The 18,896-nt window shown below is 38.8% G+C and overlaps 1 protein-coding gene across 9 annotated transcripts in view; it reads right to left on the bottom strand.

The window, feature by feature from the left end:
• Positions 1–2,013: 2,013 nt before the first annotated feature.
• TMEM144 (transmembrane protein 144) overlaps positions 2,014–18,896 on the bottom strand; it is a 32,339-nt gene continuing 15,456 nt past the window's right edge. For all 9 annotated transcript variants that reach the window (XM_005299316.5, XM_005299315.5, XM_065597890.1 and 6 more), the window contains exons 7-12: positions 18,318–18,394; positions 16,799–16,917; positions 15,034–15,153; positions 12,692–12,789; positions 10,239–10,292; positions 2,014–7,960 (exon numbers count right to left, since the gene is read on the bottom strand). In XM_005299316.5, coding sequence (XP_005299373.2) covers positions 7,877–7,960; positions 10,239–10,292; positions 12,692–12,789; positions 15,034–15,153; positions 16,799–16,917; positions 18,318–18,394 — 552 coding nt within the window. In that variant the 3' untranslated portion in view covers positions 2,014–7,876. The remainder of the gene's footprint in view (positions 7,961–10,238; positions 10,293–12,691; positions 12,790–15,033; positions 15,154–16,798; positions 16,918–18,317; positions 18,395–18,896) is intronic.

Below are 18,896 nucleotides of genomic sequence, written 5' to 3'. Positions count from 1 at the left end.
GGAATGTTGCCATATATTGTAGTGCAGCAGGACACTGATTCCATTCACTCTGATCTTGCAGAACGCCAACCATTCACTATGTCAAAGCTCAAGGGTACCTGTGTTTTTGAGCCCTCTTCCATTCTCGTTAAATACACCCTCTTAGGAGTCAGGCCTCTTTTCTCCACCTGTCCTGGATGGAAATATGCAAATCTCCCACTTTCAGCCCATCTTCCACAAACCCTTTATACCAGCTGTGGCACAGCAAGGCCAACTGGGGTTCATGACAGCCAGCTTCCCTTTGGGAACTGTGACCAGTAGGTGAATACAGTCACTCAAAATAGTCTTTTCAAAACCAAGTGTAGCTTAACCTTAACAGTAGGATCAAAGTGTAGTAAGAGACTATTTTAACGTAACAGTCTCCACACATATCTATCTTACCTAAAACTTAGATAGGTCTAGCTTCTTCCCGGCACCCCCACATCTGGGGACTTCTTCCCTGCAGCCTCTGTCTCTTTCCCCTGTTCTTCAGGGGCTCTCTGTTTATCAGTCCCAATGTTCTTTGTTTGAGTTTCCTACCTGAAGTACAAGCTCCAGGGTCCCCTACCAAGCAGTCTATCTCCACAGTCAGCGGTAAACTTCAAAGGGACTAATGCCTGCATTGCCCCATTCACCAATACTTAAAGGGACAATATGAAGCTATTGTCTCCTTTCCTAAAGATGCATAATAACGCCTACTGGAATTAACCCCTGGTAGTCAGATAGCAAATAAAGGTGTATGTATAATATTCATAAAATATTTACAGGTGTTTCCCATGGCCTTCACATGTTGCTCATGCAGGAGCCCACAGGAACTTTCTGAGGAACAAGGGGAACAGTTGCCATATTTTCTCCAAGGGTAAAATAGGTTGAAGGAGAAGAGGGAATTCTTTCCATGCTAGACAGTGAGGTGGAGGGGCTATGGGAGAGTGCTATTTACCCAAGCCAGGGAAAGGAGTGAGAGTTGCATTCGTCCCAGTTTCTCTTTATTTTAATCTCTGGTTGTGCCTATTCTTCACCCAGCTTTGTGGGAACTGAAGTGGAATTCCTGCTTTTCTTTCCCCTCTACACACATTGCACATGGGAAGAGGTTATGCGGGCCTAAATCAGTGTCTGTTATTTCAGTGTTTACCATGTTCAGCTACATGAATTCCACTCTGGGGTTGAGCTGCAATTAAAGTGGAAGGTGGTATAACGCCTTCCCAGAACAAAAAACTTAGTATCATTGTAGAGTGATAAAGCTATGAAAATAGACCTATATATATCATATCCATATAACACATCAAATGAGAAATCACTTTGCTAGACAATGCTGACCGTGTCATGTCTATGGGATCCCTCTCATTTTACAGGCTACCGTGAATTACAGATACTTGCACTGAAGGAGTGCAATCCTGGCCCTCACGAAATCAATGGGAGTTTTGCCATTAACTTCAATGGAGCCAGGATTTCACCCCAAGTCCTGGTTAAACATCAGACAAAGTATTTTGCCATTTTGGAGTCAGAATGTTGTATATAGCCTTCTTAGAGTTTACCTATTTAAAACAGATCTCATTTGTGAATTAATAGTGTACAAAATGTCCATCAAGCATGGCTTTTGGAAAGATTTGACTCACTAGGAAGGGAACTTTAGATACTTTACAACTTAGCTTGATTTTAATTTGAGGATGGACAGGAACACTTCATTGCTGGTCGGTTAGGCTTTTTGACAAAGGCAATTCAGCCATTCTTGCAATATGATATTTTAGTTTAGTTAGTGATCCTGTCGGTTATAATTCTGTAAAAACTGCTTCATTTTTCTAAAATTCAACTTAACTGAAATGTTGTCATCTCTTCAAAAGCCATGCAGTGATGTGGGTCAATCACAGAGCTGGGAGCCAGGATGCCTGCATGCTACTCCTACCTCTATACACTTGTAGCACTTTACAAAGCATAATTTAGGTAACGAGTCAGTAAATATATTCCTATTTCACAGAGGGGGAGATGGAGGCCCAGCAAGGTTAGAAGTTTATTCATTAAATCACATGTAGCTATACACAATATACTACTGCTTATTTATATGATCAGAGCCTTAGTTATGGACTAGGACCCCATTATGCCTGACACTGTACAAACTCAGACCAAAGATGGTACGTGCACTCCAAATAAGAATTTTACAAAGGTGTAGTACACAGTACGCTTTCATTAAATAAATTGTTTTTACATTAACATTTAGTATAAAACAATACACATTTTGTGAAGAGCACGAAAAACAACAACTTTGCAGTTTAACATAAGTACACTTTTACAATCAACTGCAACACTTTGATCAGCCACCAATCATTGTATTAATTTTATTTAAAAAAAAGTGGAATCCATTTGTCACACAGCAATTGTCTAGTGCACCTTCAAACTGAATTGCTTTTGAAAACAATTAACATTGACATTTGAGTCAATTGATGGTATTCATAATTTCAGTTGACATTTCATTTTTACATCTGTAAAAAAGCTCAAGTCGGACTCTGAATTTTAATTCTGGATTAACAAGAAAATTGTAAGGAGATATTAGAAATAGGATTTAAATATAAATGTCCTCCCTACCGATGCGCAAAAAAAAAAAAAGTTTCGTTGATTAAACAAAAAGCACTAGTAGTTTAACAGAATTGTTAAAAAGTGAGATTTTTTTTCCAGATGGCAGCATCAGTATCTTGTTAACTTAGGTTATAAAAGGAAGTGTAACCTACAGAACTGATCGAATAGTCAAAAGACAGAAGGGTCTAGGACCATATCCAGATAATATAGGGAGAAGCAACAGGCAAGCATAAGAAAATCTACATGGTGCTAAGAATAATAGCAAAGATGGTAGTCCCCCACTTACAGGGTTAACACTTTTTGTTTTTGCAAATGTATATATGCCATTCATTTTAAACTTCATGTATTTCTAAGAATTGCCACACCAAGACCAATGTGGACAGAAATAGAGAAATAAAGTTGAATATATTCTGCAAGATAGTGATAGGTGAACCCAAATTGATGGACAAATACATTTTTGAAAATAGCTGCAGTGATATATTCTCTCCCTTTTCCCCCACCCAAAAAAACCCCCAACATTATTTCTTCGGGATCCTACTCTTTTATATTATAATATCAAGTATACATATAATGTAGGACAGCAAGCAAGTCACTTAAATATATTTAAGGCAAGATTTTCACCTGGTGTAAATCAGCACAGCCCAATGAATATCCATGGACCCATACTGATTTGTGCCAGCTGAAGAACTAACCCTTAGTCCAGTAGTGACACTTAAATTTAAATACTAAATTATACGACAGACCCACAAACCATTCTGTGCTAGTCCAACGTATAAAGTGAGAGCATAGCAAATACCAATTTAATTTGTGTTTGAAATTTAAGATTAAAGTGTCTTGGAATGAAGTGAACAAAAATTGGATTATTTACATATTAAAAACATTCATCCTGATGGTCCATCATCCTGAAAAAACTTTTCCTAGGAAGTAAAGCTGCAAGAGGTATAGCTAGATAGACCAGTTTAACACATTGGCTAGATGTTTCTGATAATTTTATCAGTAAGGAAATGTATAGTAACACTGACAATTCAATGTTTATAATTAGGATTCACAGTTAATGCCCCACTGAGGTAAGTGTGGGAATTCACACATTTCATACCATTGTTTAAATTTGACTAGCTGCAGACTTGACAAGATACCAGTGCATCCGTTTGCACTTCCATGCAATTTCCACTGTTCTTTCAAATGAAAGATTAGATTTTGCAGAACCCCAGAAATCTAAGAGAAGCCCAGTCCTTAAAATATGCAAGTTTATTCCTCCATCACTATTCAAGCACCAAGAAAGTAGTGGGCCCTGTACAAGGCAAAAAATTAAGACAGTCCCTATAGAGAGAGAGGAATGACTTTAAATAAATAAATAAAAAAGAAAGAACCTCTTCAGCTTGCTCTGAATAATAAAATCATATGGTTGTAGTTTTTTAAAAAAAGGTATCCAATAGCTTCACTCTTTGTGTAAATCATTTGTCAGGGCTGGCATACTGTTATGAGAAATGGGCATGAGAGATAGCATAACCACTGGATACCTCCAATTTGCCTTAATCATGCTAATTTGTAAATGCAGCAGATGGACTGGAATTTGAAATAGAGCAGGTAAACACAGGCCATGTCAGTACAAGGCGCTTCATGGTTTGCCAATCTCCCTCAACCATGCCCTACAGGTTCTACTCCAAAGAGATGAGATTAGTTTAGTCTCCAAACCCATTCAGACCTTGGGCTTTCTGCTGAGGCTTATGACTGACCACTTACTAGGAATCAGACTGAAAAACCTCCAACTAACTTCACATAGGCTACTGAGGGGCACTTGCATGGTAAAGAGTTGGGGTCACTACTAATCTGTCAGATTAGAACTGCTACCTGGAAGTGGTGGTAATGCAATAAACAGCCTCTCTCTGAACCATCCAGTCTGCGAATCAAACTTCTGTAATGCTGTTCTCTTCTTTCATTATAATCATTTCAGAAAAATATCACCACCATGCCTGAGTTCCAATAACTGACATTGGAAGTACATCCAGGAATCCCAAACATAAACGGAGAGAACATAAACTATTCTGAAGTGGAGGAGAAATCTGACTATTGCTGAGGGAAAGAGAGGAGCTAAATTACAAAATAATCAAAGTTAATAAATCTTATTTTTAGGGCTAGATTGTGCTCCTATTCCTTGCTCAATCAACCCAGGTCTTGGGTGTGGTGTGGAGGGCAACTCCTATTCTCCAGATACTGCCACTATGGGGTGTGGGCAGAGATTTGACTTTGTACTACGCCCCCTTCACAGTTGTCGAGGAGTGAAGTGAGATGCATGCTAAGGGTTGTAATTACTTACTTCCCTTCCCTCTGGAGCAAGAGGGGAGTAGGGGCAAAATTGTGACAGTCACAATTCCTTCCTGGGGCTGCCCAGTCATTCACTGCCTCTTATGCAGGGTCCAGGATGAACCTACAGGATCAAGAAGGTCTTTATTCCTACTTGTCTGTCTGGTTCAGAAAGCAAGATGTATCTGGAGATTGTGGTCAGCAGAGGCAACTCAGTGTTCAAAGAACTGAATGTTCTGTAAATTCTATTTTAGGGGAAACATAACTCTACATCAGTGACTTCTAAGATTAATAAGCAAAGTGTCTCTGTCCTGTTTATTAGTTTTTAATATCTGTTTATTGTTTCCAATGCCAGCAAGAAATATTGGGCCAGTTCCTCACCTGGCTTAAACCTGTGTATGACATTGAGATCAATGAAACATTGCTGATTTCTACCAGCTGAGGAACTGGCTCATTACTGCTATGAAACAAGCTCTAAATGTAGAAGTGTTTAGAAATGTTGTGTGTTCCTAGCGACATAACATTGTGAGTGAGGCTGGGATTAATAACTGGGCAAGCACGAGGTTAGAGACTGACAGGGGAAGACTGGGCCAGACATTCAATGATTGTCCCCTCGTAGGTGTTTAGGTACCTACCTCTCTCTCCACACCCACCCACCCACACGTCAGAGCGTATATAAATTTATTGGGCTCCTACATTGGGTACCTAGAAGTGGCCACATTTTCAGATGTGCTGAGCACATAGATACAACTCTCCTTGGTTTTAGTGGAAAGTCTCAGCATGTCTGAAAATCTTAGACCATTTATTTAGGTGTGTATATTAGGATTTTGGTGCCTCACTTCAGGCAAAGTTTTGTGTGTGGGTCAAACTATATGTGGGTGGCTGTATGAACAGACAGCAATGCAGAAATAGCAGAGACCCTGCACAGCAGGTTCTGCCTACAGTGATGAACAGAAAAGCATGAGACTTTCATCTTGACATGTCTTGCATTCATGTGCCCTTTGAAAACAGACATTATACACTTTAATTTTGTTTAAAATCAGAAGATATGTTCCGTTCATTAAGTAAATTCAGACAGCAGTGTGGCTCAGGAATCCACGCTTGCACAATTTCTTGATTTTTCACTGGAAAACAAATTCATCCCCAAACTGTTCTTTATTCCTTTTCCAAATATATTTTCCACAGGGGGAAAAAAACCCTATTTTCTGACCAGCTGTAGTCCTAAGGGTCTCAGGAAGCTGCCTGAAGCCTGAGGTTAGAACAATATAATTCTACACATCCCTGCCACAGGCCACGGAGAAGATCTCTGCAACATCATTGGAAGGGGGGAGGGAATTGTGGGCGCAATGGAGATACAATCATACGCTTCCACATACTTCCTGATGACTTTTAGCCTTAAACCCCACACATGCTGCTCTTCCCTAGGGTCTGGATTAGTTGCTGTAGCCCAGCTACAGAGTAGTCTGGCAGGTTGGGGCTGTGGATTCCATCCCTCTGTCCCTGGAAACTTCTGCATGAAGCAAAGCCCTTTCAGGCAGCATTTGCTCCTTTCAATTGTTTGGTTATTGGGGGGGGGGGTCTCACTCTATTATTATCACTACAAAAGGTTTTTTTTCCTCTCCTGCTGATAATAGCGCATCTTAATTAATTAATTGATTAATTAGCTAGCCTCTTAGAGTGGGCAACTCCCACATTTTCATGTTCTCTGTATGTATATATATCTCCTCACTATATGTTCCATTCTATGCAGCCGATGAAGTGGGCTGTAGCTCACGAAAGCTTATGCTCAAATAAATTTGTTAGTCTCTAGGGTGCCACAAGTACTCCTGTTCTTTTTGCAGATACAGATTAACACGGCTGCTACTCTGAAATCACTCTATTTTGAAATTGTACATGCAAATCGAGTCATAATACAACACATGCAATTTGCACTCTAGCAAAACCTGTTTGACAACATAGAAATTACCATGAATTTTTAGTATAACCAATTACAAAATGTTACTGTGACGGCCACAGCTTTGATATGGAATGTGCTGCATGAAAAAGTCTGACTATTCAGAAAATGCACAATAGTTGGTGCCTGTCAACAAATGTTTAACTGTATATGTAATTTGGCAACAAACTTACATTTCTTACACTGAAGGTATTGCTCCAGTTCCAGAATAAATTGTTTGCATAGTTCCTCACAATTCTACTTCAACTGAGTAGATTTTAGAAAATATTTCAAGAATGATGTCCAAGGTACTAATATTTGCATAATTTAAATGGAACTGTAAACTACTTCTTTCAGTTAAACAAAACAAGATCATCAATAAACATTGTTGACTATTTCAACAACAACAAAAAGCTTTTACATTCAAAACTATAAAGTGAATAGCAGATACATTTTTTTTATGTAAACTGACACGTTAATAGATAACGTCTTAACAATACAAAACAACCTCCCTCCCCAACAAACCTTGCTTCAGTGATGCTATGGTTACTTTGTTGACAAATTGTTTTGCATATCAGCCCTAATAAACCAGAACACACAATATATTAAAAGTGTACTGCCTTGCAAAGTAAAATATTAAGACCCAGAATTAACATTCCCTTTATCCTCCAACCTGCGAAGATGAATTAAAACTTATCCTGATTCAATGATAGTTTATAGACCAATGCACTATAACAGAAAATTATAAAAATTATTTGAAACCCTTTGAAGGCCAGTTTTTGCTCCTACAATCATCCAGAAAGACAACACTGGCATCTTCCAATATATTAAAATATATATATATATTCCATGCTATCTTTTACTTGTTTCAGGCCTGAAACAATTTCTGCTGAATTTTCTCAGTTGGCATAAAAAAACTTGAATTATGAATATTCGCCAGTCTCTTGTCAGAGTGAAGATCTATTAATCAGCTCAGAAAATGTCAGATTGCAGTCTTCTTAGAGTGTTTTTATTAACCAGTAGCACCATCTGCTGGTCCAAGCAATCCCTTCAAATTTTAGAAAACGCTGTGGAGAGTGACCCAGCCAAAATGACGCAAAATGCTACGGAGAGTAACAGGTAGTTTTTCAATCCCTATATAGTCAAAGAAAGAGAAGAAAAATGTAATATCACTTGTTTATAAAGCAGCATTTAAAAAAAGAGGGGAGAGTAAAATGAAGGTGAAGTTGGGTTGTTTACAGTAGATTTCATGAATAAGTGAGTTTTTTGAAATGGCATTTATCAGAAACAAATTTTAAGTGAAGACTCTCAGAAAGTGAATCCCAAATTCATACATTAGTGCTTATAACAGAATAGTTACTGTCTTCCAGTCAGGGAACCAAACCTGATTGATGTGTCCATTCAAACCCAGCCAAACATTGCTTAAATAACGCCTATAAAGTTAATGGGAGTCTTTCCGTTGACTTTAAAGGGAACTGGCCTGGATTCATAAAGATTGTTCACAAAACAGCTCATTGTTAGTAATCTACACAGCCATATATGTTTTTATATGGGAATTAGCCACAAAAACTATTCAGCAAATGGCTAACAGGGTCGGGCTGGAGACTCTTGCCTATATGCTCGGGGTCTTACTGATCGCCACATTTGGGGTCGGGAAGGAATTTTCCTCCAGGGCAGATTGGCTGAGCCTCTGGAGGTTTTTCGCCTTCCTCCGCAGCATGGGGCAGGGATCTCTAGCAGGAGGGTCTCTGCTGATTGCAGTCACTAAAAACAGGATTGGGGACTTCAACAGCAGAGTCCAGGGAAGGGGTAGGGACGGTTTTATGGCCTGCAGCATGCAGGGGGTCAGACCAGATGATCATAATGGTCCCTTCTGACCTTAAAGTCTATGAGTCTATGAGCAAATAACTTTGAATATTTTTGAGAAATTTCATTCTACTCAAGGACAATTCTCAAACAGCAAAAGAGGCAAAATTAGTTGAATAGATTCTTACAAATTAACTGGGCAACTTGAGTTCTAATCCTGGTTTGGACACTGACTTGCTGTATGATGTTGGGTCAGCCAACCTCCCTGAGCCTCACTTTTCTCATATATATAGCTCAGACAATGATATTTACCAACTTTACTTAAAGTTAAGCATGTGCTTATGGATATATGCACATGGCAATATAAGGCCTGTGGCATGGTCATGGCTGGCCCAGGTCAGCGGACTTGGGTTCACAGGGCTCAAAAATTGCAGTGTAGATGTTCGGGCTTGGTCTGGAGCCTGGGCTCTGAAACACTGCAAGGGGGTGGCTTTCAAAGCCTGGCTGCGGCTTTCAAAGCCTGGCTGCTAGCCCAAGGAATTTTTAGCCTCACCACCTGAGCCCTGCGAGTCTGGGCCAACTGATTTTGGGCTGCAGGTTTTTATTGCAGTGTGGATGTACCTGTAAGCACATGTTTAAGTATGTGAGTACCTGTAGTCCAGGGGTCGGCAACCTTTCAGAAGTGGTGTGCCGAGTCTTCATTTATTCACTCTAATTTAAAATTTTGTGTGCCAGTAATACATTTTAACATTTTTAGAATTGGGAATTAGGTGCATAATCCCTTATATGCGTCTATGTGCCAATCCACAGGACAATGTGACTCATGGGACAGTGGCACCACCAGCTTTAGAAGTTTGTTCAAATTTCACAAGGGTGACTGTTAAAATGAAAATGGCTTTTCAATTCCTCCCTCCCCCGCAAAAAAAAAAAAAAAAAATCAAAGCTCTTCAGTTTTATGTAAATTTCAAAAACTAGAAGCAAGCAACTGTTCAACTGGGGGGGAGGGGAATCTTATGACAAATATTTCATCCAGCTCTAATTATAGTGGTAGAATTAAGTACTCTCTCTAAACATCAGAGACTAATTTTAGCAGTATTCCCCTTTTAATCTTTCAAAATGTAGAACTTTTGAAGTATATAATTTTTAAAATTACAGCCAAGTATATTGTCTACTCATGAGACTTCCAAAATCTTCTTTCAGACATCCAAAAATTGTACTCCATTAATCTAAAACATGTTATAGTACGTTGGTCCATGTCAATCTAAAACATGTTTAATATCTAAAAGGCTTTTTGTTATATTCTTAAATAATCCATTTGTTCTTGGGCTCTTGCCTCCTGATCCTGCTAAAAGTCCTTCATGCTATCTCACTGCTTTATATACAGATATGGAATTCAAGTTTTAATTCTTCTAAAGAGAATGAAAGCTCCTCACAGTCTTTCTTAGCAAAAATACTCTGGCATGACAATGGTCCTATAGCTCCATCTTGTGACAGGTGCAGAAGTCTCATGATGACAGCATTGTACCATGTATCCTCAAGTCTCAGGTTTCACATGCAATTCTTGAAGTCAGATACAGGTAAAAAGTTAGGACACCGTTGGACTTACCTTTATTTCTTTAAATACCAGGACTCCCCACATAGCAGCTACAAAGCCAGGGCCCTAAAGAACAGAGTTAGCTTTGTTAATATATATAGCATTTCTTAAAAATGGGCAATTTTCTCAATACTTAATTCAGACCTTTTCTTCCTGTGTAATGCAACTGTAAATGCTCATAAACAAAACAAACACTGTTGTAAAGATTTCAAAGGAAAGGTCAGTAAATCCTGCAGGAGGAAGAAAAGGGGGAGGAAATCTGAGGAGACGGTATGATCTGGAGCTAAATTAGACTGCAGAGACTGACTCTTGAACCTGCCACTATATTCATTCTTGATATTCTATATTCATTCTCCAACTTGAAAATCTGAGGTGAGATTTACTTTTGCAGTCCAGGTTGGAGGAGGCTACTCAGGCTTCTGCACACAATCTTAGCAGTTACCATGGTTCTTCCTAATACTTACTTCATTATTACAACTAACTAGTTGAACAAAGATTTCAGAGTGGTAGCCGTGTTAGTCTGTATCAGCAAAAACAATGAGGAGTCCTTGTGGCGCCTTAGAGACTAACACATTTATTTGGGCATAAACTTTTGTGGGCTAGAACCCACTTCATCGGAAGCATGAAGTGAAAAATACAGGAGCAGGTATGATTCTCTAGGCAAAAGAATAAATGGACACAAATCTGACATCAGGAGTCATAACATTCAAAAACCAGTAGGAGAACACTTCAAATTTCTCTGGTCACTCAATAACAGACCTAAAAGTGGCAATTCTTCAACAAAAATACTTCAAAAACAGACTCCAACGTGAAGCTGCAGAACTGGAATTAATTTGCAAACTGGATACCATCAGATTAGGCCTGAATAAAGACTGGGAGTGGTTAAGTCATTACAAAATCTAAACTTAATTTCCCCAATACTAATTTCTCCCTACTGTTACTCACACCTTCTTGTCAACTGTCTGTAATGAGTCACTCTTTTACCACTTCAAAAGTTATTTTTCCTCCCTTGGTATCTTGCTGTTAATTGATTTATCTTGTTAGACTGACCTCACACTTGGTAAAGCAATCCCCATCCTTTCATGTATTTATACCTGCTCCTGTATTTTTCACTTCATGCATCCAATGAAGTGGGTTTGAGCCCACGAAAGCTTATGCCCAAATAAATTTGTTAGTCTCTAAGGTGCCACAAGGATTCCTCGTTGTTTTTTTTAGTTGAACAAAGTTTGCCTTAAACACTTGTCATGAAAGTGAAAGACTAAAAATACATCCTCTTTTATTTAGCAATAATCTGGATAATCCACAAGGGGTCAGGCCAGGTGGACAGGTCATAAAACTACCATTTATCAATGACGTTACACTACAGTTTTCCTAGCTGACAGCAAACTTAGTGATAACGAAGAGCACCTGGAAATACCATTCTTTCCCCACTGAAAGCTATATTATGACTTCCACTGCCTGAAGGAAAGAATTATTAAATACACACCAAGAAATTATCATACTATGAACAAAAAGATGTCCCTTAAAATACACAGCAATGAATGAGTTCTCATGTTACACTTAATACATGCAAGGTGAATAAAGGGGGAAAGAGTGTCAATAACAAGTGTGGGACAGTGAGCTGTCTGGAAACCCAGACGTCAACCCCTCTAAAATGGAGTAGAGAGGCTGATTCAAACTAAAAGAAGTGCATCTCATCCGAAGCTAAAATCATGATTGACACCCAAGACTACAGTTTCCCTATACAAAAAGAAACATACATTAACAGCATAAGCTCATTTGCTGCATCATCTCTTACACTGACACAGAGTACCTGGCAAAGTGGCCCTTTATCTAGTGGAGGATAAAACTTACCCAGCTACAAAAAACTAGCTGCTCATATGTACTGTATCATATATATAAATAAAACAGGCAAAATTGGTCAACTGCTGCTCATTTCAGTTACACAAATAGTACCATTAATCTTTTTAACAAAGAGCATGTTTTAGGTATTAAAAACACACAAAAGGATTAGTATCTGAATTCATAATTTTATGCAAAATAAATATTAAAGACAGAAAATATCACAAATTGTGAGGAATACAGTGAAAAGTGTAACTGCCAAGATGAAATCATGTAACTGACTGATCAGTGTCTCCTCCTCCGCCCCCTGTGCCTCATCTACAGAGGATGAGGGTCTATTACAGAGATTGACTCTCTTACTTAAAAAATTTACTACTGCTTTTAGCTCTGGAGGCCACTAGTTCAACCCTTGATGCCTCCCAAGATGTTGTCATAATCATACGTTCCTAAAAGCCAAAGGCAACGGGGGAGACACAGAACTAGGGGTCCTAAGAAAAGTTTACAGACTGGCTGTACAGACTGGACACCTCAAAGTTGCAAAATTATCCCCCAAAAGGGAAAAGAAAACCCTCATTTTAAATAATAATGACACAATGAACAACGTTTTTAAAAAAGGTACTCACAGCAGTAATTATTGGAAAGCTGACCACCGCACTGAGGTAGTGATTAGCTATGAACCAGCAACAATTGGCTATTGCCCAAAGTACACCAGCAACAAATCCTAGAAAAAACAAATTTCCATCAGAAAACTATCTACAACAAAATATAGGCCACCTACTGCAGGCAGTACAATACATCACAATTTACTGCGTGCAAATGTAAAACAGAATCTGAATAGTATGTTGACGATTGATTATCTAAATCTAACCTTACAGGATAAAATCATCCTTTTCAAGAGAAATGGCCATGGAATGGTAACTCCACAGGGAGTGTTCATGGGTGAGCAGTTAGGTGGTGTCACAATTCAGGGAAACTGCATCTGTATTTCCCCTCAGTAGTACAGCAAGAGCACCCATTGTCAGGCTTCCAGCTTCCCAACCATTGCTCTTGGATGGACCTCTGTGTGTGTCTCTCTCTCTTCCTACTGGGGAATTTCCAGGTGGCACAGTTCCCTGCCTACACTCTATTATTCCCAGCACAGACAGACTGCCCCAGGACACCTGCTTCTTTCTCTTCAGAGATGGGTAACAGGTGTAATTGTTAGTTACAGGGTACCGCACAGTACTTTCTATGCACACTTACTTTGTTCTTAAGGTAAAAAGCATTACAGAGAAAACATATTAAAAACAATAAAAACCCACACACATGCTAATAAGTTTACCAATGCTAACATGGATTCTGGAGAGAGCAGTTCTTCAATCTGCCTCCCAAGGGGATTCCTTGTGGTTATAATTTCAGCTCAGAGCAAATACCCAGGAGTCCTGTCCATTTGCTGGATCAGAAAGAAGGCCCTGAGTCAGTTTAAAACCAGGCTATCAATCAAAAACCTTTTTCCTGCCTGTTGGTTCCTTCAAAGGGTTGATAATGGAGAAAGTATATTAGCATCCCCCTCCCTACTAGAGAAGGTACATACAATAACATATACAGAATCACATTTTTAATATATCATATCCCAAAGGTATTAAACCTAATTCAAAAAGGTTTAACTTTATTTATTTAAGTTTATCTTAATTCCATAAGGTTTGTTCAGGATATTAGAGGATATTGTCAGTCTGTCACAGCTAGCCCAGTCCTGGGTAGAGATATGGATTGATCTCATTGTGCAGATTTTCTAAGATCCACAGTAGGATTTGACTGAAACAGTCAGGACTGATGTAAATGTATTTAGAATATTTTTCATAATACAATGTTTGCATTTAATATTGATCGTGACATTTGGTATCTTAAATATTTCTGTTACTCAACATAAAGACAAAATATGAATTACAATATGTGCCTTAATGTTACTAGCAAAAGTAAATATTGATAGGTTGGGCTGGAAAGAGAAGAACTTCTGCTGAAATCAAAAGAATCATTCTGTCAGACTCTAGTCTTTGTCCCAGGCAGATTTAATTATTATACTTTTGTTCTCTTAACACTTACAGCAAAGAACACTTACAGAAATTCAGGCAGAGAACCTCTCCCCACGCCCTATGTGAACAAAATATTTTTTTCTAAATGGCAATAACATAGTAAAATAATGCATTATTACCAAAGTGAAAGAGCACACATATGGAGTAATTAATTGCTTTACTATTATACTGCTGTTTAGGAAATTGTGGTTTTGCATTCATATGTGGGTCTGGGAAATGTTTAGCCTGGGTTTTTATTTTTCATTTTGCTTTGTTCAATGGGTGTTATTCATAGCATTAAATTAGAAAAAAAAATCAGTTAATCACTGATCATTTAATATCAAGACAAGAGTTTGAGGTCAAAGTGTCTTTTGGTTTAAGATTATTTAAACTATATGGGTGTCACAAAAATCCTGCTTAGATATTGAGTTCTGGAAAAGTAAAGGTAATCCAAATGTGCTCACCACTACAGAATTTACAACTTCTGTTGATTCAGTTTCTGTTTATTTTTCTTACATTTGCAGTGACACTGCTTCACCATCTGGCCTTTCGCAAAGAGGATATATTTTTTTCTCCTCACTCCTTCCCCACAGAAGTTCTAAAATTTTCAAAGGTTAGTACAATATGTAGGTCTCTGTTATAATTTTCTGGGCAATGTGTTCTCAGTTCTGGCAAAGTTTCAATTTCAGAACATCTTTAACATGCAACATCACATTTCAAATTGGACCACAATTTTTCATTATCTCCCAACCTTTTCACATGTGCTCTTTCAAAAGATATCAAAAGTCAAGAGAACGTACTTCCAAGATTAACTATAATCCCAAGAGTATGATTTGGAATAATTATAGTAGTACAGTTGAAATTATTACAGGAAGTAACTTTAAATTAATACCTATTTTATTGAATAGTTATACCTGGTATTATGGCTTCAGGGTAAACTTTAGGTTTATTTTTCATGACTGCACAGTAGATCAAAAAGTATATGGTACTTGTGAGAAAGATTCCACTAAAGTGTGCAAAGACATAGTCTAAATCTGAAACAGAAATGGCACAGAGGTAAAGATATAAAATCACAGTAACTGTAAATATTTTTACTAAACTAATTCTATGCTGTTTCATACATAGTGTGCATAAATCCAAAAATGCACAAGGCACTACTACTAACAACTTGAAGTTTTGTCATCTTCCATCCATTTTAAATAAAACAAAAATAAGAAAAACAAAGAAAGGGAGCTTGTTGCATTATCCATGTGACACAACCATCAGTGCAAATATTACTATAAATGGAGTTGTTCAATCATGCAAGTTAAATTATGTAAGGGACTTCCACTGCATTGACTATGCCATAAAATCATATAAATGTAGGATTAGAAGGGACCTCAAGAGTGTGGATCACAGTAGAGCCTAAAAGTGGGATCTGGGTGCTGAAACCTCACACTTAAGCACCAAGGTTTTTGACTCAAGAAGAAAAGGAATCCCTTGTTTTTGTCCTAATGCTGCACTCCTGAGCTTGTTGCGCTATCTTCTAGGTTGGTGGGGGGCAAACTATGGCCCACGGGCCACATCCGGCCCACAGGACCCTTCCCTCTGGTCCCCGAGCTCCTGCCAGAGAGCAGGGTCAGGACAGGCTTGGGAAGAGCCAGCCCAACTCCCCGGCAGCGCGGTGATGAAGAATGCAGGAGCCAAGTGGCTTGTTGTCCACCTGCCTAATTAGAGACTTTGTTTCATTATTACTGCAGTACTGTGAGGAGGAAAATTTATGAAGGCTCCACTCTGACAAGAAATTGCAAGAGAATGACATTGGTACAATAAACATGTGCATGAATTGTTGGAAGATAGAGGAGAAGCAGATAGGGCTGCAAAGTAGGGAGTAGTTAACCCTGGGGAAGGATGGCTTGAAATGCTCCTTACAACTCCGTTAGTAGGCACTAAATCAGTCCCTCTCTCCTGCTTGGGCTGGGCTCATGCCCTCAACCTACTCACTTCTGATGCTGTGCTGGCCTGGCTGGAGGAGCATGGAATAGTAAGCCCTTGTGTTCTCTCACACCCACCCCAGGTGGAGTTAATGCCACTGGAAGCCTGCAACCCAGAGAGAAAATTGAGCTTGTCTTGTTTGGCTGCAGCTGAATGCATTTCCACTCTTAAAGCAGGAGGTCTCTCTATATTTTCCCATAATTTATAATTACCCCCATTAAGTATGGGGACAATTAATATAAACATCATATAAATATATTTTCTGCACAGTAAAAGCAGAGCATGAGCTGAAAAATGGAGGAAGAAACCAAACATTTATATTATTAGGCTCCTTACGTATTTGGAATATTGCCTACCAATGCAGCAGTGAAAATCTATATGGCCTCACAAGAAAAATAAGTAGAAAATGTGACTAAATTTCAAAATGCTTCAAAGAAAAAACATTTTATTGTGAATGAAATTGTTCCTAAACATCAGTGAAGTTTGGCATTCACTGGGCCTAATCAGCCATTCGAGTGATTGCATCCAGTTTGCACAGTTGTAAGTGACTACAAACAGGGCAAGGTAGTGGAGAATCATGTGCACCGACTCCTGTGTCACCACATAACACCAGGAGGCATGGCAAAAATCACCAAATCTATTTACAAAATTAATAGGATATACAGTAGTTATAAGGTGAAATAAAAATGGTTCATTGGCCTTTACCAAATTGACTTGCTCCTGTGTATACCGTTCCATTTCTTCTACCATGGTCCTTGATGTAGAGCACTGGCACAAAGCTGGAACCATAGAATATTCCAGCTACTACTGCTAGGGTACAGCCTCTTAAAAAAAAAAAAAAAAAAAAAGAGAGAGAGAGAGAGAAAGAAATAAAGGAAGCCATTATTAATCAGTAGACTAGATAATATACTTAAGACATAACAGGTCTAGAATGATACTATGTAAAACATTCTGCACATGCAAATTGCTAGTAATGATATAGAAATTACACCTTCTATCACATTATTTTTATATTACAGTAGTGCCTAGAGGCCCTATCCAGGGCCCCACTGAGCTAGATGCTGTACATGCATGTAACAAAGAGACAGCCCCTGCCCTAAAGAGTGTACAATCAAGGTTAATGACAAGACACAACAATGAACTTTACTAAGATATGGTGGTAGCTATGAACATTTAGAACCCATAGACTTTAAGGTCAGAAGGGACCATCATGATCATCTGATCTGACCTCCTGCACATTGCAGGCCACAGAACCTCACCCACCCACTCCTGAAATAGACGCCTACCCTCTGGCTGAGTTACTGAAGTCCTCAAATCATGGTTTAAAGACTTCAAGCTACAGAGAATTCACCATTTACACTAGTTCAAACCTGCGAGTGATCCTTGCCGCATGCTACAGAAGAAGATGAAAAACCCCCAGGGTCTCTTGCCAATCTGATCCAGGGGAAAATTCCTTCCCAATCCAAAATATGAAGGTCAGTTAGACCCTGAGCATGTGGGCAAGACCTACCAGAAAGATACCTGGGAAAGAATTCTTGGTAGTAACTCAGAGCCCTCCCCATATAGTGTCCTGTCTCCAGCCGTTGGGGATTTTTGCTATTGCCAGTCACTGATGGGCCACATGCCATCGTAGGCAGTCTCATTATTCCATCCCCTCCATAAACTTATCAAACTCAGTTTTGAAGCCAGTTAGGTTTTTCAACTCCACTGCTTCCCATGGAAGGCTGTTCCAGAACTTCACTCCTCTGATGGTTAGAAACCTTTGCCCAATTTCAAGCCTAAACTAAGTCTGTGTCAAGAGAAAATAAACACAGTCCTGCACTCAAACTGACCATAGCATCCTGTGTTTCTGTAATCTCTACATATGATGGCATAAATACACATTGGGGCAATTGAAAAGTCACTGAAAATCTATTTTAAGTAATCTCCACAAGACAGTATAGATAATTTGTAATTGTAATTAATATTGCGGCCAGTAAGAGACAGCACATTGAAGAACTAGAAGAACAAACACTGTTATCCAGTTAAAATGTACCTAAGTAGTTTTGCAGTTATACCTTTTCATTATAGTACTAACATTTATAAAAAATATCATTCATTTGTTACAGTGTGACAATGTGCTTCATACAGTACAGGACACAGAAGTTCCTTTACTATTTTGTAGCAACTTAAAGAAACCCAGGTCAACTAGCCAGAATGAAGAAAAGAAATGGTAACTACTTACATTATTCTTTTTCGTGCTGGAGAAAGACTGTCTACCCATGAAGCATCAGAATAGGTATTTTCAGAATTGTTGACTGACTGTTGACAACAGTTACAATTTTAGTGTCAAATGTTTTGGAAAACATCCAAAAAAAGTGCATGTTTTAAAACAGAACAGTCACACATCGGGGAAAAGAATCTGAACGAAAGTCAGGAGACATGGGTTTACAGAAAGGCCCAAGCCAAAAAGATTGACTCAGGATTTCAAATGCTTCAGGGTGTCTGACTCTGGGGCTTAACTCAACACATTGTAGAGGGAGAATCCAAGTACAAATTTGGATTTCAAAGCATGTTTTCCCTTAAATTTGGTGAGTGCTAGAATCCAGAGGTTTGTTCTCTGTTTCCACTGTTGTTGTTGACTGTGCGGGTCCTTTGCCATCACTAGTATCATTTCATATCCATAACCATTTCTGCTTATTTTTGCCTCCCGGTGCACACACTGAATCCTTCTCTATAATACAAGCAGATTCTATGCCACTCTCTGCTTCCTTTGCTCCACCCACAAATCCCCTGCTGAAGATTCCCTTGATAAGGAGGGATC

Source organism: Chrysemys picta, chromosome 5 (genome assembly GCF_011386835.1).
Source record: "Chrysemys picta bellii isolate R12L10 chromosome 5, ASM1138683v2, whole genome shotgun sequence".
Lineage (NCBI taxonomy): Eukaryota > Metazoa > Chordata > Testudines > Emydidae > Chrysemys > Chrysemys picta.
The sequence above is the reverse complement of the archived record's forward strand: the minus strand, read 5'-3'. Positions and strand labels throughout refer to the sequence as shown.